General features: G+C 37.7%; 1 protein-coding gene across 9 annotated transcripts in view; it reads right to left on the bottom strand.

Moving 5' to 3' along the window:
• Window positions 1-26,955, bottom strand: part of SORCS2 (sortilin related VPS10 domain containing receptor 2) — a 532,019-nt gene that overhangs the window by 52,109 nt on the left and 452,955 nt on the right. For all 9 annotated transcript variants that reach the window (XM_088163095.1, XM_014895301.2, XM_088163094.1 and 6 more), the window contains exons 10-14: window positions 24,531-24,677; window positions 23,090-23,192; window positions 13,908-13,984; window positions 7,046-7,137; window positions 5,471-5,578 (exon numbers count right to left, since the gene is read on the bottom strand). In XM_088163095.1, coding sequence (XP_088019221.1) covers window positions 5,471-5,578; window positions 7,046-7,137; window positions 13,908-13,984; window positions 23,090-23,192; window positions 24,531-24,677 — 527 coding nt within the window. The remainder of the gene's footprint in view (window positions 1-5,470; window positions 5,579-7,045; window positions 7,138-13,907; window positions 13,985-23,089; window positions 23,193-24,530; window positions 24,678-26,955) is intronic.

Here is a 26,955-nt window from a genome sequence, read left to right on the forward strand (position 1 = left end):
AGATACTTGCAAAATTTTATAATTTTTTAGCTAACACACTTTCCTACTCATATTTAAAAAGCAAGTCTTGTCACAATTAGAAATTATTCATTCAGACTTCACCTGGCAGAACAAGAGTTAATAGTCTACAGTCATCTAAATCGTTGTTCCTTCATTTTGAGAGGCCCCAACCAAAAGCAAATAAAGTGCTTTAAAAATTTAGTTGTTGACTAAGTTTGTAATGGTCATTTATTTGAAATAGAAACTAAAATGGAAGCATAGTTAGAGGACCAAAGCTTCAGGCAGTCACTCTGTGACAAGGGCTCAAAATTACACAGAGTCTGTTCTGAAAAAGACACATCACCCTTTTTCTATCCTCTCCTCCTGTAAATACAGGGACAAGGTTATAACAGATCTTTACAGAACACGGATTCCGAACCTTTCAGTGGCTCTTATTCAAATATATTAACAGATCTGTCCTAAAAATGTATTAAATATGGGCTTTAAAATGACACTGAAAGCATCCTGTTCCTGTGCTTCTGATTACAATATGAAACTGTAAGGAAAGAAATTATAAAAGCAAACTTTACCCACTAAACTTCTTTTAAGCAGAGGGAGAGACCAAGACAGTACCAGGTCTTGACTCCAAGGTCACAAGTTGGCAGTGACAATGCAATGCTTTGACTTGCTCTGCTAACATCTGTGTCCACAGAGATGACAGCAAAAGCATTAGGCTTGCTACTAAACAGAGATCTGTACATCTGCATTAGCTGACATCTAGATTAGACTGGAATAGAAGAAGCAGTTTGCTTTTCCAATGCTTTTTTCACCACGTTTCCTCTACCCACTCTCAGATATGTTCTTTCTCATGCAGAGAGCAGAACAATTTCATAACTGAGTAATAATTCTCATACAAGATATTAACTAGCTAAAAAGAAAACCTAGAATTTGCCTTCAGAAATCAGCTATTCTCCTACATAATGAGGCTTTATCTACCTTTTATAAGTGCTGCAGTACGAGAAAGTCAGTAGAGAAGAATTCAAAACACAGAGAAGTACCTCCACCTAATAAGATACTCAAAGAGAACAGGAAAAGCAGTATCCTGCCATATGTGATAATAAGCTCCACCAAATACATGTAATATTGACTGTTACTGATGTTGTTAAAGGTGAGGTTGACATTCCTAGCAGAATCAACAGTTAAAAAATCCAGACAGCTCTACCTAATATCTAACACTTGTTAATAATCACCTTGTTTTCAGTAAGTTTAAATTAGACTATCTCTCTGTTTCCATGATAATCCAGAAACCCAAAAGGAACACAACAATGGGCATTTAAGACAGCAAAACGTATGCAGGAGTTCTGCAGTTCAGAGATAAAGTTCCCAGCAGCATCCAAAGCTGTTATTCTGTAAGACATTATAAAAAAATAACCCTCTGGAAAAAATACAATTACCCACAAGGAAGATTTTGATTCTGCCTGACATAAAGAAAAGAAGTTATTTTATGTAACCTCGTATTGGCCTTTTAAAAGGAGCTATGGTCTGTGGTACCATGGTTATTGTGCCTGCTGGGTTTACACTGCAATCTAAATAACCCGGTTTGGGAAACACTCCCAAAAGCTGAGATGTGATTTAGAAGCAATTTCAACAGGTTTGAAACTTTCATTACATTAATTATTTCCTCTGAAGAGGAACACAAAAATTATTCTTTTTGCACTGAGTTAGGTCATTACTCAATCCAGTATTAGCAAGTAATTTTTCTACATTAAAATATTGTACAGTATAACACTGGTGTGCAGCAACTTTCCTTGTTATGAATTTAGAACAAAATAAAACCTACTAGTCCATCCACTATTTTGATGAAAATATATTAGTTGAGAAAATTTCTTAGCAAACCTTACTTATTCATTTAGCAATAAATACTGAATTTGAGCTCCCCATTTAGAAGTTGATTTTTACACAGATCAAGTTTCCTAAAATTTATGAATACTTTATTGCTTATATTTCCTAAACTCCTAACTAGGTCTCTTTAGAAATGGAAATTCTAGACACATTGAAAACAGAATGAGTTTCCTAAAGAACTCCTAAAAATCTTAACTAGGTCTTTTGCAGAGAACAATGGGATAAAACATATTTTCCTTGACTTTTGTATGTACATATCTTGAATACTGAAGGGGATTTCAATGAATGATTTAGATTACTGTTGACTGACAGATGACAACTGAGTTTTATGAAAACTTTTGACAAGTCAACATTTGGCTTTCCTCTCTGTTTTTAAGAAAACACAAAACTTTCTGAAATGAAGACTAGAGGCAACCAGGTTCACATTTTCCTGTTTCTTCAGTAAAGCTTACTAGACCACTTCATTTTGGAATGGAAAACAGTCATGAGTGACATTCCTCAGAGGTCAGTATTGGGCCTAGTGCTGTTTAACTCCTTTGCTGGAACATGGACAGTGCATCAAGAGCTCCCTCAGCCGATCTGCCAATGACACCAAACTGTGTGGTGCAGTCAGCACATGGAGGGCAGGGATGCCATCCACAGGGACCTGGACAGGCTTGAGAGTGAGCCTGTGTGAACTTCATGAAGCTCAACAAGGCCAAGTGCCAGGTACTGCACCTGGTTTTGGGTCAATCCCAAGCACAAACACAGACTGGGTGGAAGAATTAGTTAAAAACAGCCCGGATGAGAAGGAGTGAGGAGCATTGGTTGACAAGAAGTTCAACATGAGCCAACAGTATGTGCTCATAGCCCAGAAAGCCGAATTTGTCTTGGGCTACATCCAAACCACTGTGGGCAGTAGGGCAAGGGAGGGGATTCTGCCACTCTGTCCACTCTCATGAGACCCCACCCAAGGTGCTGCACCCAGCTCTGGGGTCCCCAGCATAAGAAGGATGTGGATGTGCTGGACCATGTCCAGAGAAGCTGTGGATACTCCATCCCTGGAAGTGTTCAAGGCCAGGCTGGATTGAGCTTTGAGCCACTTATTCTAGTAGGTGTCCCTGCCCATGAGAGGAGGGGTGGAACTAAATGGTCTCAAAGGTCCCTTCCAACCCAAACCATTCTGTGATTTTATGATTCTGTGATTTTGGATAAATTAGGACAGAACTAGAATTGCAAGCCACTTACAAGTCTGGTCAATACTCCAGACACCATGCTGGAGAATGAGAAGTCTCTTACACACAAACTGACTTCTAGTGGAACCAGGATTTTACCATAACAGTCACCTTCAATACATGTAAAATATTCTTTGACTCTTTTATGAGTTTATTCTAGAAACTTTAAATGAAATACTGTCTGTTCCTTAATTTTGCTTCACATTTTTTCAGTTATTACCTTCCCACTTCAGAATTATGGTCTCTCCTAATTTATGCGGATTTTGACATCGCACTCTTTATTCAAAGTCTTTATTCAAGCACATTCCATACCAAAGGAAGAAAATCAAATTCCTGTACTAGTAAAAAATGTCAAACTAGGTCCTTGGCAATGGATTTGGGGATTCCTCAAGGTGAAAGACACTACTAATTTATTCCCATTACCATTTACAAGTTCATCTTACCATGTTCTACTTGGAAGAAAATTCTATCTAACAAAATGAAAAGATGGCATAGTTGATTTCTGGGTTTTTTTCGGGTTTTTTTGTTTTTTTTTCCAGGGACTGTATATTTCTCAAAAGAAACAAATCACTGTATATTAAGTCAAGCACAATAACTTAGTACGGGAATAAGTTTTCAGGAAAAATGAACTAAGCCAGACAGAACGACGAAAGGTCTTGACATAAAGTCAGACAGGGCACCACTGGGCTGACAGCATCACCCTGAAGGTAAAACACAGGCAAAAGCAGTGGGAGAGACAAGGAAGTTGATACAATGGCAACAATGAAACACACACTGCAGGTTTATTCTCATTGTCTTTAGATCTGGTAGGAAATTTGCATGTGTCCTCAGGGCCAGTCTGTGCTATTAAATGTTTGATGCCCTCCATGCTCAGTAAAATTAGCTAAAAAATATGATTCTACAAGCCTGGCATTACATACTGGATTCAGACTCTTGCTATGCCTTTAGAAATATACAAGTCACATGATGCTTTCTCATGTACCAAATCTAGCTGCAGCTCTACGTATTTGAGATAGATGATTTTAGAAAGGCATCATGTTTTCAAGAGCTCTTTAGCCCATTCAGCCAGATATTTAAGCACATCTTCACAGAATCACTGTTTTTAATGACACTTAATAAGAAAAAAAGCCCAAGCTCAGAGCATACAGTCACCACACATCATTTTATCTGCCAGTAAGTACAGTTTGGGATAAGCTTTTGATCTACTTTTACTGAAATCAATGGAAATCCTTCATTCAGAGGCATAAGTGTCTCCATCTGGCATATATAAACCTGTATTTGAGAGAAGGGGAAGATGATGGGATGATACTGTTCTCAGGACATAGACGTATAATGGAGGATAAATGGGGCAGTGGAGAAAGAGGGAAATAACCAAGAGACCAAATCCCCCTCTGCACAGTGAAGCACCATGAACTCGGCACAACGTGCAAGTGCATTGAAGTGCATTGGGTAGGATTTCTGTTTTCCTGAGGGTCCTTTATACACTGGGCTATTAATTTATCTTTCCCTGGGTAAAAGGCTACTGGTACATGTCAAAGGCAGCTCTATTTGCAACTCCTGGGAGAAAAAGCTTGTCATGAGCACACTGAGCTCCAATATAAAGAATCACACAAACTGTTGCAATAGGAGCACACACAATAACCTGCATGCATTGCCCTGAGTGCATTCCCCTTTCTGGCTGCAGGCAGCATGTTCCTTTCTCCCTGACTGGACAGGTGTTTTTACTCTCAGACACATCTAAAATATTAGCATTTATCCTAGAGATGGAGCATAATGTGCAGCTCAGATCCAGATGTCCCTGATCCTTTGGAAAAAGACAGATAAACATGATAAACAACTCTGAGTTGCAGAATTTGGTTATTTTTAACTCTATTCACAGCATCTGCCTCTGTCGCTATACAGAATAAAAACAAGTATTTGATAGCACAGTGCTCGGTTACACCAAGTACTGCAGTGTTATTTACAAAGACAACACTATAGTTATCTTCACTGTGAAGACAATAGATGTTTAACATTTTTGATGTCTGTCTAAAAATCTGTAAAAAACAAAAAAACCCAAGAGGAAATAGTTGGGCTTTTTTTTCCTGCATCTTTTAGATTTGTAAAGTAGTCCTTTTATTCCACTCTCCCCAGTGGTAACTTTGCAAGATTTCATTTGAACATAATACTTCTTTAAAATCTGAAATACTGCAGGCAGATGATTTCAAAGACAGATTACATACCAGGGAGGTGCAGACATTAGTGTAAGTGTCTGTGAGACTGTGAGAAGCAAAAGCCACTGACTCAAGAACCATCTCAAGCATGCACAGCTGAAAATCTGTGCAAATGTATAAACACAGAGAGGCCTGAAAACAGAGGTGAAACCAAAACCTTACGTCATGACCAGTGTCTCATCTCCAGGTTCACTAAGTAGTCCATCTACAAAGACAGAAGTGCTGGTAAAATTATGTGTGCTCCAGGTCTGCCCTTCATCTATGCTGAACCTGTAAAAAAGCAGAAAATATTTTCATTTACAACTACTGGTATACAAAGCAGAATGAACATTTTAAAAGTTCCCTCACTACTAAAGCTTAGGATTTTTGATCACAAAATACAGTATGACTAGAAAGTGCATGATATTAATGTGATCTTCTCAGCAACTTATCCAGGGATTCACATCCTTATAAGAAGGTGTAATACATTTTACACACCAATAAAATTCCTCAGGCCGATTGAAAACTAAGCACTGTCAACAAACTAACTTGCTACCTTTGAAGATTCAAAAGCAAGCTGATTCACATTTTATTCTTTCTAGCAGTCTCTGAGCTATAGACCTGTTAAGCAGAGGTCAGTGAAACATGAGATGCCAAGTGCTAAAAAGGTGAGAGGTGCACTAACTGCAGGCACCAGTATGAGGATGGCCCCTCATGGCTGCTCCATCCACTTAAGCATTTGCAAAAGATACTGATGAATCAGCAAAACATATTTTAAAATATATTTCAAATGTACATAAAAAACTTGTAAGTCAAAGTCTCTTTTTTTCTGTATATTTCCTCCAGGTTTTTTGGACAGTAGGTTAATGGTGGCTTTCAGTCCAGATAACCAGGTACAGAGCCTAGGTCCTATTCATGTATATATAACACAATTCTACAAAAACGAGCCAATTCACAAGTGATAAAGATGTCTTACAGTTTTTTTATGCTGAAGATTATAGTTCTGTGTGCCACTGCACAAGGTTACCATGTTTTGCTGCTCTATCATGCAGTCTAAAACTTGATATTTTATAACAAAATGCTTTGCAGCAAACCTTTCCTGCCAAAGCAGCTGGGAAGGCTGCATTGAATTTTCTGCATTGTCACCGTATGAGACAATCCATGCACACTGCAGTTAATTTTTGCATGAATATCTCAGATGAGCTGTGATTCTGGCGCACCAAATTACATGGCACATAAGTGCAAGTAAGTCCTTTGCCTGTTGGCTGCCAAACTCTACATTAAATTGCTCTTGCCAGAGAAACTCAGGGCAATTCTCCAGTTTCCCTATGGTTCTTGGAGAGGAAAGAGACTTTAAAATATCAATGGACTCTCCTGACTGCACATCTAAGCCATATATGCATCACAGGCTGAGCATCATTGGCACGTACTGCTGGTGCCAGCCAGTAGCAGATAAACAATTATGCTGAACATGGCTTCTACTTTAGAGTTCCAGATCAGTCTTTTAAGCAAAAAATGCCTACACCAATGCAAGACAATTTCATTATGATTAATGCATGATGCCATGGTGCCTTCAGCACCATGAAGTAGTCTTAAAGTAAACATCCAACCACATTTTTTCGATTCAATGAATGCTAAATTAAGCTGACTCCACCTGCGTTTCACACATGATCACATTGAAATGCTTATCTTAAACTCTGAACTTTGCCTGAGGTCTTGAATACACAACAGCTCTACTCTAATTGACTGTAGAATTACTTGAGTATTTTCAGAGGGATCGAGGTGTCTTTGATAGCCACAATAACTCCACCATGGTCTAAGTACAAGATGTGGTGCTCTTCTTCAAAGACCTACAAGCAGACAAAAAAAGGCCAGCTAAGCAAATGTACAAAAGAGCTGAAATAAAATGAACAAGTAAACAAGAATTAAGAGACTTATGTTTTATAATGTCCACACTTCAAACTGAAAAGGACATAAAAGTCAAGTTAACTCTTATATTACTCCCAGCTGTAAAAGAAAAGAAAGTTAAGCAGGTGAATCAGAAAATGTTCAGGTTCAAATCACAGTCAGATTAAACTGCCTGAAATGATTTTAGCCCAAGCTTATATTTCTCATAGTGTGCATTCTGCATTCCTTCCTGTTATATATCACCAAGTGACCCATCACCTTACTTTGGTGTTTGCCATATTCTGTGTATCCTGCAGAATAAAATGCTTTGTAATCTAATTCTAAGAAAATAATGAAAAGTACTGCTGTCTGTGACTTTCTCACATATTCCCCAGAACCTACAGAATGTAAAATAATTGGTGCAAGCATTCCCATATTTCCAGTGTCAGTGAGCTTAAGTTCAAATATTATGTAATGTCCCATGGAGGCTACTGTGAGTGTGGAACCAAGATGCATGTAATATTGATTTAATGGTATAAAGGATTAAAAACTTCACAAATTATTTTAATTTATTTTCTAGAGGTTATCAGCACAGCTAAAATAAAAACACAGGTAGATATCTTTCCTGTTTTACATCTAAAATCTGTTTTAAGATAGTATTTAGTTATGTTATTAACCTGTGAAAGTTCATTTAATACAAGACCAAGTGATACATGAGAATTATACACACTTAGCATTCATAGACAAACATGCAGTCTCCTGTATGCTTTGACAAAGCAAAAGTGAAAACTATAAAGGTTAGCTTTACTTTGCCTTGTAAATGAAAAAATACTGACAATACTTTTTTTTCTTTGGCAAAACTAAATGCTACATTTAGAGGTTTTCTCAGCAAGACTTAACCACCAGAGCTGGGGTGAAAGTATTTTACTGCACACTCACAATTACTTAAAAAATAAGAAGCATTTAATTTGGGTTGAGAACTCAGTCTTCCTGTCATCTTGTAAGAACATATTTTATGGGAATCCTAGGGCATCAAGTGTCTGATCAGTTTTTCAGTGTTGTCAATTTACAGGCAAACCCTGATATGAGGCATTTATAGTCCAATCTACTCATTCACCCAGCTGCACATTTTAGAAGACAATTCAGTAAAAGACAGACATTAATTTTAGTTGCACTTCAAAAGGATGAGATCAGCTGGAGTCAGATAAGCAAGAAGAGTTTTGATCCTCCTCTAAACTTTGTTTGAACTTTCCCTCAAACCAAAGTGCAACACTATGTGTTGGGACATCAAGTCTCCCACAGCTTCACCACCAAAGATAAAGGAAGCTGATACCTGCCCCACTGAATGCAAATCAGCCTTTCCCAGAAAAGCACCATGGAAGGTCTCCATGTGCCATTTTAATAACCCTGCTTTAGAACACTATAAAGCACAGAGGACACATTACAAGCATATTAATGCTGTTGTTATTATTTCATGCTCTTCTTGCACACACTTCAAACTTTTTATAAATAAAACGTATGAAAGCCTTATGAAAACAATTCCTCATCTTCAATACATTGAAAAGAATGAATAGTTTCATGCCTGTTTATCACAAAAGTAAATATTTATCTCTACCTTGGAAACAAAGCCAAGACAAACAGTTTGCAAAGGATAGAGACAAAGGTGGTCCCAGTGTGAGAGAGGAAATTCAGACCTAGGAAGATGAGTTCACAGCAGGCCACAGATTCTGATATACATCTCTCCACCAACTAAAGCAGGCAATAAATCTATTCTGATCCTTACTAGTAGGCAGCCACTACATAAGAAGATTTTTATAACCTACTTCTGTAATTTTTTGTGCAGGTTTTGTGCTTTATAATCACAATTCAGCTTCTATTCTATCCTCTTCTATTCTATGTTAGCTTCTATTTTATCCTCTTCCTCCTCTAAATGCTTTTCTTCCTGTGTCTGTCCCAACAACTTCAGCAGCTATTTCAGGTCAGAGTATCTGTTGGAAGAAATTGACACAGCTCCATGAAACCAGTGAGAGCATATTTAAGTGATCCTTGAGAAATATATGCCATACAATTTTTCTTTGTAATACAGAAGTTGCAAAAATAGACAAAAATTCCTGAGATTACATTTTCATCGAATGATATCCATTACTAAATTCAAAACTGAAAACAGAAGCTTTCTACAAAGAATGAGCCAGTTGCACCTTCTCAGGGTTGAAAGGCTGGAATTGCATTCTTTTTTGTTGAGCTTAGAAGTGTTACCATTTATCTCCTAAGATGCCTGCAGGAAAACATGTATTCTCACTTAACTGAAGGTTTTCCAAGTTGCTTTGATACACAAGGATTTGACACAGATAAATAATATTCCAACAAAAAAACCACCAGACTAAAGCTCCAGAGATCCAGATTTAGCTCCTAGACATCCAAAAGGCTTTCTGTGTAACCTCATTAGCTTAACTGAACATTTTGTTGCTGCAAGAGCTACTCTGGTAGCAGATCAAATGTGAAAGGTTTATTGTTGCTGACTTTTTTTTTTGAAAGCCAGACCTTCTTCTTACTCTTCGCTGTACAAATACTTTTCTATATTTCAAATACAGTGTTTTAACAGATGCTGTTGCAATAACAATGGTAACCAGAATTGTGAACAGAAATCAGTATTAAAACATAATAAAAACACTCATATGTATACATAAGGAAATCATTAGCACTTAAGAGTATCCTAATATTTCATGTTCATTAATACATTTTGCTTTCCTGATATAACAGACAGAGAACTCTTCCAAATAAACATGAGTTCACCTTAGGCTACATCTTCATGGTCCACTTGGCACTCAAGTTAATGCTTAGACTTAGTGATCTTAAGTGTCTTTTCTAACTTAACGACTGTATGATTCTAAGCCCCCATATTTCATGGTCAAGGTGAGATTCCTTTCTTCTACAGTCCAGTTCATGGCATGGATGTTTAAGCTATTTGCCAATCAGCTTCTAAAGCACTGCTATTTACAGTGCAGTGTTGTACCCTACATAGACACAATTTTCTGTTTTCCTCAAACCAAGAGAGATGGTTTCAAGATGTACCAGCAAGCAGCTCAGCCATGCAACAGAAAGGTAGAACAACTGGAATCAGCACAAGTGGTATTGTGGTTATTTATGAGCAATTCTTAGTTTTGCTTTTTGTGTGAGCCGGCACAGGCAGGACATAGGAACAACCACAAATCAGAAGATGAAATGTAATAATAAATTTATTCTCAGTCCTTGGCCAACCAGGGGAGCCCTGAAGCAGCACCTGGGCAGAGACATACAAGTGGGGATGCAGACACTGCAGAGCTCAGTCCATGACAAAGGATCACCCAGCCTATTGTATTGCAGGGGCTTGTACAGCATAATTTACCACTTTGCTTTGGTCTGCAGCAGCAGGGCAGGGATCTCCAGTATGTTTGATATTGTGCCTCTATCACAGGCCTATATCATCTAAACACAGATGCTCAACTTGCCCAACATAGAGGGCCAATAAATGAATAGTATGATATATGTGGGTTTTGACACCTGAACTGCCCATCACTTGACTGTGTTTACCGTCCTCACCAACTTTCTGATTTTTTCCCAAACATTTCCATTTATCACCAGAATTTACTTAATTTCAAAATCTCTTACTTAGGCATTCATTTCTATCTATGAACTTGGGCTGTGTTTATAGGTAAATTTTCCTGAACCCTTATATGACCACATCAAATGCAAGCAAGGTTTGATCCTGTCTCAGAGCACACTGTTGAATTACAGGATCTTTGACCTTCACCACAGTCCTATAATCCACAGTCTTATGAACCAATACTGCTATTACTTCAAGAAAGGTTTAATTAATTCCTTGCACTACATTTTCCTTTAAGTGTCTTATGTTCGCTTTTCTTCATTCTCTTTCTCTGTTCACAGGCACAGACTGCTCCTCTTCTTCTGTGTAAACAGCTCAGCAATGTGAGCTTGTGAGAAAGGTGCCAGGCCCTCATTAACGACACCCTCAAAGTCTCCAAGGCAGAGACTTAAAGTGTTGTGCCAAAGAACAGGATTTCACCAGCTCACAAGACCTGCAATTTACTGAATTATCTAAATTCCTGTATCACCTGACTGAAACCTTCTCTTTTGTTTTAAGAACTCCAGCAGAGAAAGGAAATGTGCTGCTGTCCTCTGGAAGAATTGTTTAATCATGAACAGTGAGGCAAAAAAATTCATAAAATAATCTACATTTTCATTCTGATCACAAATATTAGAATTGAGTAAGTTCTTTCAAAGGCTTCATAGGAGTTTTAACTAAGATAAAGTTAGCAATGTTGTTTGCCATTTTGACTGTCACAATGAGGGATCAGTTTGTGGTTGATTTTACAGCATAATTAGGCACCTTAGGGTCAAGTTGCAACACATATCACTTACCTGTGTGTCTGCAAATAAAAAGCAGTGGAAACACGAATTTGATCTCATTCCTCTTTTCTTATTATTTTTCACCCCAGAAAAACTATAAAACTTTGGCAAAAGCTGACAAGAAATTATGAGAGTCCTCTAAGAAGTATTAAACAACATAGTACCCACTGTAAATCCTGGAAGGCTTTTGCATTTAAACACCTATTTATTGTATGCTAGATTTCAAGATGGAATTTGGTATAAAATTTGATCTTTTAAACATCAAAGGACATTATCATTAGCAAAATAACCCATTTATTTTTAAAGTACTCGGTGGAGTACTAATGGCACCCTACCATAGGAATATAAGAAACTGTCTGTATTTTTCTCTTTTCATCTCAAATTCCCCAAGCTCAGTAAACACTACTGAGAACATTTTAACACTTAATGGTTCTAAGAAAATAACAAAAATTTATTTCAGCGGAAAACTACAACACTATTTTAACTGAAATTGAATTATTTTTTAAAAACACTTTGGTCCTTTGAGGGTGCTTTTTTAAAATCCTGGATATATATTATAATCTATACGATATTGTGTATTGTTGCTATATACATATTTAGAGAAAGAAAATATCCCTATGCTGAGTGTATTGGGTTTGCACAGGAAGGTTTTGGCAGCAGGTTATTCTACTGGGGTGGCTTCTTTGAGACACTTCTAGAGAAGCCTTCCCACATCCTACAGCCAACACCAGCCAGCTTCAAGATGGACACACCACTGGTCAAGGTCGAGTCAGTCAGCAAGAGCAGTAGCACCTTTGGGATCATGTATTTAAGCAGTGCACAACAGCAACTACAGCAGGAATGAAGAGCTGAGGATATGAGAGAGGAGCAGCCCTGCAGACTCCAAGGTCAGTGCAGGAGAGGCAGGAAGTGCTCCAAGTGCCAGAGCAGAGATTCTCCTGCAGTTCCCAGTGCAGCCCATGGTTGTCCAGCTGTGCCCCTGCAGCCCATGGAGGTCCAGGATGGAGCAGAGATGCCCCTGCAGCCCATGGAGAACCTCACAGTGGAGCAGATGGATGCCTGAAGGAGGCTGTGACTCCACAGGAAGCAGATGTTGGAGCAGGTTTGCTGGTAGGAATGGTGATCCCACAGGGGTCCCACACTGGAGTAGCCTGCTCCTGATGGGCTGTAGCCCATGGGAAGCACCCACTCTGGAGAACTCAAGGGGAACTACAGCCCATGGAAAGGACTCATGCTGGAGAAGTTCATTGAAAGCTGTCTCCTGTGGGAAGGACCCTACACTGGAGCAGGGGAAGAGTGTGAGGAGGAAAGAGCAGAGGTACATGTGTTGAACTCACCACAGCCCCCATCCCACATCCCCCTGTGTGGCTCAGGGTGAGGAGGTAGAGAATTATTGAGTAAAGTTGAGCCCATGATGAAGGGAAAGGTAGGGGGAAGGTGCTGTAAGGTTTGGGTTTATTTCTCACTCTCCTACTCTGTTATTAATTGGCAATAAAATAAATATCCCCCAAGTTGGGTCTGTTTTGCCTGTGACGGTAATTGGTGACCAATTTCTCCCTGTCCTTATCTCAACCCAGAAGCTTTTTGTTATATTCTCCCTTCTCCATCCAGCTGAGAAGAGCAGTGACAGATTGGTGGGCACCTGGCACCAAGCCAGGGCAAACTCACCACACTGAGACAAAGCAGTTTAGGAAACAATACTTGAGAAAGGTGAAATGCTTTAACTGACACTAGTCAGTGAAAGAAAAAGCCATCCAGAATTCAAATCACATTATGATATCACTGTTCTCTTTTTAATACTTTGGTATTTGTAGTCTCTGAATTTATTAAATCACACCAAAAGACTTAAAAAAAATATTTTTTGCAAATCTCTTTTCACTGTCTCAGTTTCAATGAACAGAAAGTTTTTGCTAAAGTAACAGCTTTCAGACTATGAAGCAGAAGAATTTTTGTCCTTATACCTAAGCCATGTCTTTTAGCTCAGTTTGTACTGCAAGATCTAGTACAGGTCCACTTCATCATTAGCATAGGAAGATTACTTAAATTATTAAAAACCTAAACAGACACTATGTTTTTTGCATAAGATACTTACAAGACCTTTAGAGAGACCAAAATATTTGAACTTCAGCAGAACCTGACAGCCTGATCAATTTGAGTCTTAGAAAATCACCTTCATAATCTCTTAGTTTCCAAGCAAACTGGAGATAATAATAACACCTCCTTCAAAAGAGTACCTAAAGATTAGTTAAGCATTACATAATTCATCACATTTGGTACATTAAAATTATTTCCAGGTTCCTTTGATGATTTATGTTTCCTGACGTACCTGACGCCACGTGTTCCCACAGTCAGATGTTATGTACATCTCTTCTTTATACTCAACCAGCTGGGACCCCAGGTTACCTGTCACAAAAGAGGAGAAGACAAGGGTTGAATCCACATGAGCAAGAGAGATTGGACCTAGTCCTGATGCCAGTCTGAGTAAGAAGTTTCCAGGTCAGAGCAAGAATTAAACACATTTGAAAGGCTTATTTAATTTCTGGTAGACCCACCAAAATCCTTTAAAAACACATATGTGCAAGTTCAAAGCCTTCCTTTCCATTGCTAGGTTGTCCATAGGTGGAAGCAACGAGGCTTGATTCTAATACCAAAATGCAGAAGTCAGACAAACATTTTAGTTCTGTTGCTGCATGCGAAAATTTATTATGAAACAACATGTATTTAAAATGTATGTTTCTTACATCTTACTTAATGATACTTAATCATATTTTGTGAAGTTATTCACATTGAACTCAAACTGTTAAATGAAATATTTAATCTTTATGACTTGATGAAGCTGTAGCTAGACTAGAATCTGGTGAAATATGCAACATGAAAAGAGGACACAGGCTTTTGAAAAAGAGTAAATACAAAAGAATTGAAAGCAGAATTATTTGATTTACCTAAATATTAACTACAAAGTTACTAAATATTTTGACAAATAGCACCGAGGAGAATTCAGGTTCCTGTAAAGTTAACAGAAGTGTTAAACTTGGGGAAGATGTTAGCAGAGGCAGTCCCAAATACAGAGATCTCCATCTTTTAATATGCAGTATTTCAAATAGCAAATTATTAAGCCACCAGGCAGTTTAGTGTTCCAGGGGAGAATCATTCATTGCACAATATTCCTTCTAAATTATATCTTCCTGGGGATTTTGACTTAAATATATGGTTTGCATGTTTTCACAGTAGAAATAAGATGAAAATTATCAGATCCTCTTAAGCAGAAGAGACGGTGAAAGAAAACACTTGAGATTAGAATAGCACTATGAAATTCCACTTGTGCATTATATAAATAGCTGATTTTTAACCATTAAACCAGATCTGTTTATGCAGAGTGTGCTTACTGGTGCTGAAAGGTTCCCAAGAGCTGTTCCAACATCACCCACTGCCTAAAATACACACTCTATTTAGACCATCAAGTTTGCATGTGCTCCACTCTTTAACAGGACAACTCTACATCATTTAACCCTAAATACATCCTAGACAGGATTGGAATACTTATTTTGAATCAGGGAATTTATAGAAGTGAGTTAATTCCTTTAAATTGCATCTAACCGTTCAGAAGATGCCATTTCCCATTCTTGGACTTTTCTTGGGCTTTCATCTTTCCAACATACTGCACACTCTCTCATTTATCAGATAATACAGCACAGATTTAGTTGGCCATAGAATCATAGAATATGTTGAGCTGGAAGGGACCCATCAAGATCAGTGAATCCAGTTCCTGGCCCTGCACAGGACACCCCATGAGTCACACTGTTCCTGAGAGCATTGTCCAAATGCTTCTTGAACTCAGGCAGGCTTGATTCTGTGACTCTTTCCCTTGGAAGCCTGTTCCAGTGCCCAACCACCCTCTGGGTAAAACCTTTTCTTGATATCTAACCTACACCTCCCATGAATAAAACACATGAAATAGTTCCAAAAGGAAAGCTTCACACATTAATTTGGTTATATTTTCTCCCCAAATACAGCTTTATGATTAATCTGATCACTAGAAGGAGAGATGAATGAGAAATTACCTTCTCAGGGCTAAAGGAAGGGAAGGAAGATTTAACTGTGCATACAAAATACATTTCTTTTGCTATTCTTACTTTCCTCTGTTATATTTTCACTGCTGTATCACCTGCAATATGTTCTTGTGCTTCTGCAGTTAATCACAGAATATTTTCTATAGGACAGCTGAAAACAGAAATATGTATTTGCTTCCTAGAATCTAATATACTGCTGTCAGTCTCCACTCTCTTTACACAGAGAACTTTAATGAATGTGGTGTTAGTTTTGCTCCTGCTGTTTACCTCGTTTCACCACTTACTGAATTCTACTTGCATGAGTAGGTCTTTATTTTGAGCATTGCTAGGGATCTGCACTTTAAAGAACTCAGTGGTAAATTGCCTTGGTAATGGAAAATTAGTCTGTAAACTAAACAGCATTTACTTGTGCTTCTTTAAAAAGCCTTTTCTATCCAGCTGATTTAGTAATGATATTAGCAAGAGCATTGTAATTGCATCTCTGTCAAAAGACAGACATGACTTCTCCTAGTTCTGATTTTACCTTTACTGTCTTTTCTTGGTAAAAGAGCAGAAGGAGTTGGTGGGCTCAGTTATAATTCCAGAGACTTTTAATTCTGCCTAAAACACAACTGATGCCAACGGGAACAGAATCTGGGACACTGCTTTGGGAAAAAAGACTTCAGTGATGTTTGACCTTTGAAAACAGTCCGTGCTTGGGCCAAGGGTGGAAGCTCAGAAGTGGTGCATGCAGGACCTGTGATTGCTGACACAATGTTTAATTGTATCATTAATGAAGTCTGTAATTTTTATTACTCCCAGATTTTTTGGGACACACAATTATATGACATAATTTTGCAAACTTTGTAAAATGAAGTCTTCAAGCAGAGAAAAAAAAAACCCAAAAAACAAAACCACCTTTCTGTAAGGAAGTATAAAACTTCTCAGTGCAGTTGGAGCTTGCTCTGTGGGTACTGCATACCATGGCTTGCTGAAAAAGAGCATCAGTGGATTCAGAAAGACAAAGCAGGCAAGGACAAAAGAAGGAAAGCTGCAGCATCAGCGGAGACAGGCAGGCTCCTGCAAAGTGCAGTGGGGAGCACCCATGCAGCCAAATCTGAGATGTGACAGACAGAAGGAAATTTCCACAGGAACACATAGTGATGCACAAGTTTTATAAACCACAGAAAAGACACTCTGAAAGCTGTCAGCCTGACAAAGTAAAACTGGAATAAAACCAAGTCCTTCAAAGATCTAAGTGAACTCCCTCCACTTTTACCTTTCTATATAACATGTGTGATACATGAGTTATGAGTTTTCTCTAGTTAAAAAGTTACATTGTCTTAAATTTATTTTTCAATATGCTAAAAAAAAAATTTCAACGATTTGGAGTATTTTGTTCTTTTTGAGATTTAAAGTAAGGAGAATAATTTTAGACTCCAGCTACCTTGCAGAGTGTTGTGTTACTGGATAAGCCAGCTAATTTAACACAGTTTGTGTAATGGCACCCATAAACCTCTTTACAACAGCTCCAATTTGCATCAAATGAAATGCAAAAAACCCTGACATTAGTAACACTGCAAACAACTGCAAAACCACAGCAGCACTCAAAGTAGAACTAAGAAATTCTGAACCTTTCCATGACATATCTGAGAAGAATTATAAAACATATTTGTGGTGTGGCAGCCAATAACATGTGAGCTCAACTGACACTATGATCAAGTGGCATGAGAAAGTGAGAAAAAAACAATTATGCTCAGCCCAAGACTGGAAGCCAACAATGTTTAAGTACCATTCCCACTATGTCCTGAAGTGTTTGGACTATAACATATCCCCCAAATATCAGTGTAATTCTTAGCCTGGTGGGCCACACCAAAATCTGTCCTTCTTATTACAAAGCTGTAAATATCTGTAGTAGCTCCTCAGGTGTGCCACTACAGCACAGCAACTTTTATATCCTTTTAGTGGGTTTGTGTTAGATCTCAAAATGCATCTGGGGGAACAAGTAAACGTAATCTAATATACTGAAGGCAACTCAGGTTCATACTGAAAAAGTTACTGCAACTGGAATGGGTAATCAGCTGAAGGCAGATGGTGTTTTGGGCTGTGGAAGAGTCAATTTTCTTCACAGCACCTGGTACAGGGCTGCGTTTTGGACTTGTACTGAAAAGGGTGTTGATGACAATACAAAGATGTGTTCAGTACTGCTGGGCAGTGCTTACACAGAGCCAAGGCCTTTTTTGCTCCTCACCCCACTCCACTGGTGAGGAGGCAGAGGTGCACAAGGAATTGGAAATGGGCACAGCTAGGACAACTGACCCTGGGGATATTCCAGGCAATGTGTCATCATGTTCAGCAATAAACTGGGGGAGAGGTTGGTGCAGAGGCATTGCTCAGGGACAGGCTGGACACCAGGTGGTTGGAGGTGAGCAACTGTTTTCATTTACCTCACTTCTCTTTCTTGAGTTTCATTTCTCTCTTTTTCTTTTCATTACCATTTATTTTTATTATTTTATTTCAGTTATTAAGCTGCTCTTATCTCAATCCATGATTTTCCTCATTTTTACTCTCCCAGTTCCTTCCCCCCATCCTCCTGGAGGGGAAGCGAGCAAGGAGCTGTGTGATGCTGAGCTGCTGGCTGGACTTAAACCATGCCAAAACTATATTAGCCACAGCTAAAAATGGTACCAATTCTAACATGACTTCTGATCTGAGTGCCCTGAAAACTCCTCTGATACATGACACAGAGTGTTTGCCATCCAGCTTCATGAGGTTTTGTTTGTAATACAGAAATTTCTCAAGTTTTTCTTAAAATATTTTGTAGTCTTTTTGTAACTAAATGACTCATGTGTGTGTCTTCTCCAGTGCCTGGGGGATGATATACACCTGGATTGTCCTGAAACACTCTCCCAAAGGCGTTTGCCACCAGCACAGCCAGGATACTCTGCTAGATGGACTCAGTCTGGGTCAGTTTTCCTCTGCTTTTATGTTCTGACACTTCTTCTATTCATGAAGCAAAAGGAGACATTTTGGCCTGCATTTTTCAGTTTTTGATTAAGAACAGTCATTTTTCAGTTCCGATTCTTGCATTCTTAGGAAACTTTTCAATCTCTGTTTTGGGATAAATGAAATCTTCTGCTTCTTCACTTTTCCTGAGTAAAGGCTAATATTAAGTAACCGCATAAAATCACATGTTCCATCCTTGCAGGAGTGGCAGTACCAAAAACTAGAATACAGAGGCACTAACTACTGTTCAACAGAGTTCTCCAAACTTTCTGTAACCCTGCACATGACAGTTTAGCAGCTGGTAGCACAGGGATGTGAAAGAAAGCAATGTTTTTCAGTGATGTCTAGTAGCCAGAAAAGTTCTCTGGAAAGGTGGTATAGCTGTGAGAAACACAGCTCTCAATATAGATCTCAAGAGCTGGGCATTTTGGCAGGTTTTACTGGGTCACAAAATATATGGAAGATTACTTCATTTAAAATTGAGCATCAATTTACAGGTTTTAAGTGCTAGTTATCTCTGTGTTTACCCATATTTTTATATGTGACTTTGGATATGTTAACAGTAAAAAGAAATAATCCCAATATGCAACGCTCAGATAATCCTTTTAATATGGAAAATCTTTTCCAGTCACTTAAATTTAACATACAGGCAAACACCTACTCCAAAAAGAGAGATGTGCCTTGCCTGGATTACTGGTAATTAATACAGTTGTAACATGCCTTCGGGCCATGCACAGTAAGTTAAAATTTCATGGTTTGCAGACTTGTAGTCACAGAACAAACATACAACCAATTTGTATTTAAATCTCCCAGAAACAACGTTTTGCCTGGCAAGCTGAAGATGTGTTCAGATGAGGGAGTGGGGAATCAGAAGAGAAGAACATAACAAAAATTTAAAGGAATTTCAGGATGTTCGTTCCATAATGTACTGGGGAATGTTCAATCATCTCCCTGTTCCCTTATTCTTTTTTTATAGAGGCATCCTGGTATGCTATTTCTGTGAAAAATTACAGACATTCATCACAATTATATTTGGCCCTGATATGACAAAAAGTAAACAGAACTTTTCCAGCACTTCCTCAATTTGTATGAATGTGCAGAACTTACTGCTTGCTTGATTTGCCATCTGGATTGGAAGCTAAGCAGGCAATTATTGTAAACTAGCACCTGAAAAAGCTACATTTCTCTAAACATTTTTCATAGAAAAGTCCTTAGCAAGTTTATAGTAAAAATTTACACATCAATTGACACACATTTCATAGCTGATGCTGTGAGAAATAGAAGTTGTTGCCAAGATTAAAATGCACAAAAATCAAATGTAAATGCAAAATCCTATTGCATTTCTTAAAAAAAGCAAAGCTGTTATGTAAAATACCACTTTCGTATGCAGCTACAAAATTTAATATTCTGTCTGAACAATTTATATATAGACATAAGTTAAAAATATGCATTCTTGAGAACTATTTATGCAAGTTTAACAGACTGGGATTTTTATTTGTAAACATTAGTTTAAAAATATGCAATTTTAACATCTTATTAAAGGTGTCAAATTTTCCCAATTTTCTAGGTGTTAATGCAGTTCACCATTTAATTATTCCTTTTTAAAATTAAAACAATATTCAGTAGTCTCTGATCTCTGGTTTTCCCAGTATTTTCCATATCAAAACTATACTTAAGTCACAGAATACCTTTTCCATTACCACAAGCAGCTGTGTTGTATAAGCTTCCTAGAAAGAAGCCAAAATCTACTTTTCAAAGGGATTTTTTTTTTTTTTTTTGCTTTTTGATCAATAGGGTTCTTATGCAATGAAACCATATTTCCAGTTCTTATCCACTTGTTTGCATCACTTGTTTCTACCCCGTGGTTACACTTCCAGGAAAAAAAAATAAGATTCAATATTGTCCTTTTGGTTTTTTGCTAATAGGGGTTTTCTGTAAATATTTTCTATTTCCCTCAAATGACAGAGACCTTCTTAGCACCTGCTCACTGGTCCTGTAAATTCATTATCTAAATTGTATACAGTCATATCAGTAATGTCACTGTACAGTATTTTTCCAGAGTGTTAATATTTTTCTCTGTCTGTTGGCAATTATTTACCTATTTCATCCTGAGAATAATTTTGCTTTTTACAGCACAAGGCACTGATGGTTCCTAGAAATTCTCTGATCAACTGACATTCATGGATCTTTATCATCTTCAGTCATTTCCAGAAGATGTGCTCTCCCTAAATCTAAATTCCAATAGTGTATGATGTGGCCCAAATAATCTGATAATAATCTGATTCCTGGATGTACTAAGAACCTAATACTTATGTTGATTTTTATAGGATTATCAGTTTCAAGGATCAGGCCAAAGGAAATTCAAGCTCACTCTATGTAAAGTATTTCTGATAAGAAGTTTAAGTTTACAGGGGTATCAGGTTTGTCAGATAAGACTGAACACATGCACTGAATCCAGATGACCTGGGCATCCAAACAATGTAAATGCAAGTCAAAATCAGAGTTGATTCAGGTCATCTTTTGGCAAGGGGATGCAGTTGCTCTATAGAATTTTTAAGGCTCCCAAACAGATCCCTTTGCCCTGTTTTAAACTACAGAAACTTTTATTCTACCAGAAAAAGGACACACTGCACTCTCTTGGGCAATTTTTTCCTACTTTCTCACCACCCCTTCCAGCTTTTCCAGGTAGTTAAAAGCATGGTGGCTTGCAACTGAGCAAGGATGCCTTCTACCATCCCCATTACATTACTCGTTGCTCCACAATTGAGTCAAATTTAACATATTAGTTCAGTTCCTCATGATATCAGGATATTATCAAAACTACTCCCTCCTGACCACATTGAGGAAAGGTGTTGACAAGCTCTCTACCTGGCAGAGTAAGGCAATATCACCTCATTCTAGCAAGGAATTGAGGGCAAAATACTCTTCTACAATCTGCCCTTCCTAATGTCATTTCAGAGAACAGTGCACTTATAAAAAATCTACAAACCCCAAACAAAACAACCCAATATCTCAACAAATAGCTGTTCAACATATCAGATTATACTGCAAAGAGAAAGAAAATGAAATAGGAGTAATCGACTAATTAAATCTCACTGCTTGATTTGCTACTGGAAGGCATTAAGCATGATATGATGAGGCTAATATTAAGAACATACATTTCGAGTGCTTTCATGAAAAAAGAAGACATTTGAAATGGAAGATATTTTTTGAAACATTTGAATTAATAAAGTTTGACCTGAAGACATATTAGGAATCTATCTACAAGGGCACAGCATAAATTCTTAGTCTCATTTGTACCAATAAAAACATAGCAGCATTTCACCAGGAAGGTCTGTCTCCAGTAAATTACTTTAAACTCCCTTTACATTACAGAAAAACTTGAAGCCTTCAATTATATTCAAGATTACCATACTGGTAGCTGTCCTTCTCTTCAAACACCAAATATTCTCACCTTGACATTCTTAGGAAACTTTCAATTTAGTAAGCTGTTTGTCAGAGACTAGTGTAAGATAAAGTAGAAGCCATTATTCATTAAAAACAGATACACTTTTATGAAAAGAGAAGCCCACATGTGTGCGTTTCACCTAAATATTATCCATTACATAAGAATAAAATAATACAATTTTTAAAAGTTCTTAGAATCATTAACATTTGGACAATTTTGAAACAAAGAAACATAAGATTAAATAAAATGAATAGATGGATTACAAAGATACAAAGCAAGACTGAGTTATGTGAATATTTTTCTTGATGAGTGCTTAACACTGCAGTGAAATTTCCTTTATTAAATTCCACTTCATAGTGACATGACTCCATATGTAAGTTATAATGGAGAAGCCACACCCAGCATTGTTTCCAACACAGCAACACATTTGCCTCTTTCAGTCCATCTCTCTATAGGCAGAAAGGAATTAATAAAAATTACAAGACAAATTATCTGTATCTAGGCTTAAAGAACAAAGGCTTGACCACTGTTTTCATTAGTTTTTCTGGGTTATTCATGATGATGGAGGGCCAACACATCACTTCCAGAGAAAAAGAATGCAGGACCTGTCCTTCAGCCACCATCACACCTGCATAGCACACTAATGGGCAAAGAGGTACTGCATAGCACAGCAGAGCATGATATACCCAGGTGATTGATATAGCTCTGTGTGAGAAGAAACAACTCTGAGCTTTCCATTAATTTATATTCATATATTTATATATAATATATAATATATAATATATAATATATAATAAATATATTAATTATTATAATTAATTATATAATATATATATAATATATAATTAATTTATATTTATATATTTATATTCATAAAGGATTATTTTTCAGGAAAGCCTTATTTTGACAATGTTTGTGGCATGGTACTCTTACAAATCCAAAGACTGAATCTACAAAGAACCCCTGCCACATTTCAGGTCTTAAAAAGTCATGTCATGCACTTACCTGCCCCCATTATGAGCCCTGGTGCAGTGTCCTTGGTGTGCACTGTGCCTGACACATAGGGATTGTCTGCCCACCGGAGATGCAGGTGAAGGTAACAATCAGGCTTGTGGGGGAAGAGGCAGAGAACAGGTGTAAAAATCACTGCTACCAGTTATGCTCCTACAATAAATGAAAGCCCAGACAAGGAGCAGCTTCAGCAATGTATGTCTTCATAAAGAAAAAGAGTTGCTGCTTCCCATGGAGCCGAATTCCAGTCTGAAGTATGACTCTTCGCATTATAACAAGAATCTCTGGTGATGTCTGCATAGTGTGCCACTGTCTCAACAAAAAGATTTCTAAACTCAAAGAAGTCAGCATTATTATATAAACCCCCTTCTGACAGAATAATTGCTTAAAAATCTTTAACTAACAGCAACAAGTATTGCATGTTTGCTGGTCCCAGGTAAATGGTAAAATTATGATTAGGGACAACTGTTTGGGCTGAAATGCATTTTTTAGTAAAAATAGTGGTATGAAAAACAGCATAATGACTTTAAGACACATCATGTCTCCTTGCTAAGCAACTTACTGCTTCTTGCCCTTGGTGCAGTGCTCTCCAAGGACATATTGCTCACACCAATGTGACCAGGAGCTTTACCAGGAGCGAGCTGCCAGCACCACCAGGGAGCTGCTGCCACTGCAATCATCTCAGACCGATCTGCACCAGACCCTGCAAGTGGAACCCTGCAGCCCTGAACTCTTCAAAAGGGAACCAGCTCCAGCCCTCCACTTCTGCCATGTGGAGAGGGAGTAAACCTCTGGCAGTGCCAGGACTACAAACATTTATTTTGCCCACCAATGCAGAGCTTTGAGTCCCCGGGAGCAGAGAGTCAGTGAGAAAAATACAAGGTTTTCACTTTAGCCTTGCAAATAACTAAATACTATGGGCACTTGGGACATCTAAACAAACAGAAATAATATCTTACAGAAAGAAAGGAATATTTTATTCAAGTTACTGTGGTATTTATTTTCAAGCAACTGTCAGGAGTTCCCTCTAACAGGGAACCAAGGGTTACAAAAATATGAAGAGATGGAAAGAGAAAAATTATTGGTAATCTCTGTTTGACTTATTATGTGCCCCATATATCCAGACACAAATGATTGTCATGATTATTCTGAACCGGGTGGTGTGGCTGACACACAAGAAATGTATCCTCTTTGTGTCAAAGGGATCTCAAATACAAAATGCAGTGCACCAGCAAGCCCTGACTACTCACTCTACCCAATGACTGGACTAAGAGTCTGTGGAACCACAGCTCATGCAATGCAAGTACATTTGCCTGCTACTTGGGCTGGTAAACTCAGCATTAAGCTCTTGGGCTGTTGGAACTACTGCACACCCTACCATGCAGATAATTCTTCCTCACTTTAGAGGAAGGATACACAAAAAAGAGCCCCTTACAGGTTTGCAGTTGGTTGGTTTGCCGTTCATATCGATGTCTGGAGGGTTCAGGAAATCCCAGTCACGGCCTTTGTTGTAGGTTATCAGAGTTGTAACTTTCCCATCAATTTTCTGGTTCGCCAAAAAGACTCCTTTTACACCTCTGACCTGAAGCATTGAGAAGAAAAGTTAATAGCCAGTACATACACATTTTTTCAACAAGGATTATCTGTGATTAGCTGCTCTTTTGTGGCTCTGAACTGGGTATCTCAGGTAGTTTCTCCTGGAAACTAAAAGGAAAGTGGATGATACCTTAAAAATATAGGAAGGCAAAAAGATAAGAGGAAAGGGAGAAAAAGGGAAGGTAAGAACAATTACAAACTGATTTTTATTTCTAAAAGTATTTGAAAAGGATAGGCAGTTCTCTCCATGTCAGAAGGCTAATCAAATTACACGTTTAATATAGCAAAACATAATAGTTTATATAGTAAAATATAAAAATCATGATAGCATGGCCTCAACATTAAAATTTCACTTCTGCCTTTTATTTAAATATGGACATCTTTAAAATGCTATTCTACAAATTATGTAAGCAATTTTCAACAACCATCTAACTTTTACACTGAATTTCTGTTCCCATATCATATAAATATCACACAAATAGATTACAACAACACAATACAGTATCATATCCTTTAAAATAACACTGAATTGGGAAGCACTTTTGTCCTTCACAGGAAATAAATACAGGCAGATCATCTGAAGACACTTTGATGGCTGAATCACCCTCTCAAGCATCTGAAATGCTTCCACACTTCAGTTTGCCACCCCTCACCTGTTTAACCTCTGGAGAAAAAAAAAATAACAAAAAAATGACCCTCTTCTCTTGGGCTGTTATTTTATTTCAAAACAACCTGCATTAGAAAATTATTACAACTCAGAGTGTTAAAGTTAATGGGTATAATTTTAGAAGCAAACTGACAGTAATTATACCTTAATATGTTTAGTTCTAGCCCTAACATTTATGTTATTAACATATTACTGTATATTCCACCCAAGGGCATGAGATAAGATCTTCTATCAAAAGTGAAGGTTTCCTTAAGAGTGCTCATTTTCCTTGCCATTATTTATGAGACTATCTGAATTTTTGAAAATTTCTGGACAACATATATAAACTGATGTACATTTCCAGCACAGTACAGCTTGCTCATCTCCTTGGGTGCTGACTCTTAACAAAACTGAACCATTTATTACAAATAAATGCACGAGACAACCAGATCTTTGAATGATCAGGAATATTTGCCTCCTGATAACATGATGCACTTCTGAACTTTTATTTTTAATTTGAAATATTTACTGTTCCCTTCTTTTTCCAACTCCCAGTTATTAACTCAATTTAACGTTCATTTAGCAGAAGTCTGCACTGAAGGTGAAAAGAAGGCATCCCTCTCAGCAGCCTGCAGATTTGATACTCACTATTTATAACTACGGTAAGGAACTGATCCAAATCTCACTGTTTATAAATATGGGAAGAAACTGATCCAAATCTACAGAGAGTAGAAATGTTCTGCTGATTATGGTAACAGCCTAGAACTTGGAAATATATATAAGTTATATTAAAAAAAACAACTGTATAAACATTTAAATACTCAACTCTCTCACGAGCTCCTTCTTTCTTAAATCCTGTGCCTATGTGGTTGGGTTACTTACCCAGGATGCTGAAAGCTCAGAACCACCTCCAAGTCAAACATGCCATAAAAGTCAACTACTTTGCAGTGCAGGTGAGAAAAGGAAAGGAAAGGAAGAAATTATGAACCTGCTTTCTTTACTTTCAAAGTGTTTTAATCTTGCTGGGGATTTTTTATGTAGTCTATCAGCTCAGCCATGAAAAGCCTGGCAGTTGAAATATTTACGTGAGAAGGCAGACTTGGGGTAAAATTTCTGTGCATGTCTTTTTTCCAGTGAACACAATATTAAACATTTAAACAATAATTAGATCAGGGACTGTACTGAGGTTTCCCTCTTCATTTGTGGATGGCAAAACCAATGATGCGTCATGGTTTTTTTTTGTTTCTCTCTCTTCTCCTCCCCACCCCCTCGTTGAATGAATATTTAATAATTCCATATAATTATCAAATGGGAGTCAGGCTAAAATTTTTCACCATTCCCACTCCCATCTCTAATCTAACCAAGCTCTAGGGTAACTTCTCCTCTCTAGAATATGGGACATAAGTGTTTGAATCTCTCAAACACTGAAAGGTTATGAAAATATTTCTTCCAGTTTCTCAGTTAACCTCTCTCATTGCTGCTTTAAAAGATAAAAGCCGACCAGCACTTCACAGCAGTTGTATTTTGAACGAAAGGCATAAACCCTTCTTGAAATAATAAATTGGTTTCAGGCATCTGTCTTCAGAGAAAGTTCAGAGATATCATATTTGGAGTGGTA

This window comes from Sturnus vulgaris, chromosome 4 (assembly GCF_052056855.1).
Source record: "Sturnus vulgaris isolate bStuVul1 chromosome 4, bStuVul1.hap1, whole genome shotgun sequence".
Classification (NCBI taxonomy): Eukaryota; Metazoa; Chordata; class Aves; order Passeriformes; family Sturnidae; genus Sturnus; species Sturnus vulgaris.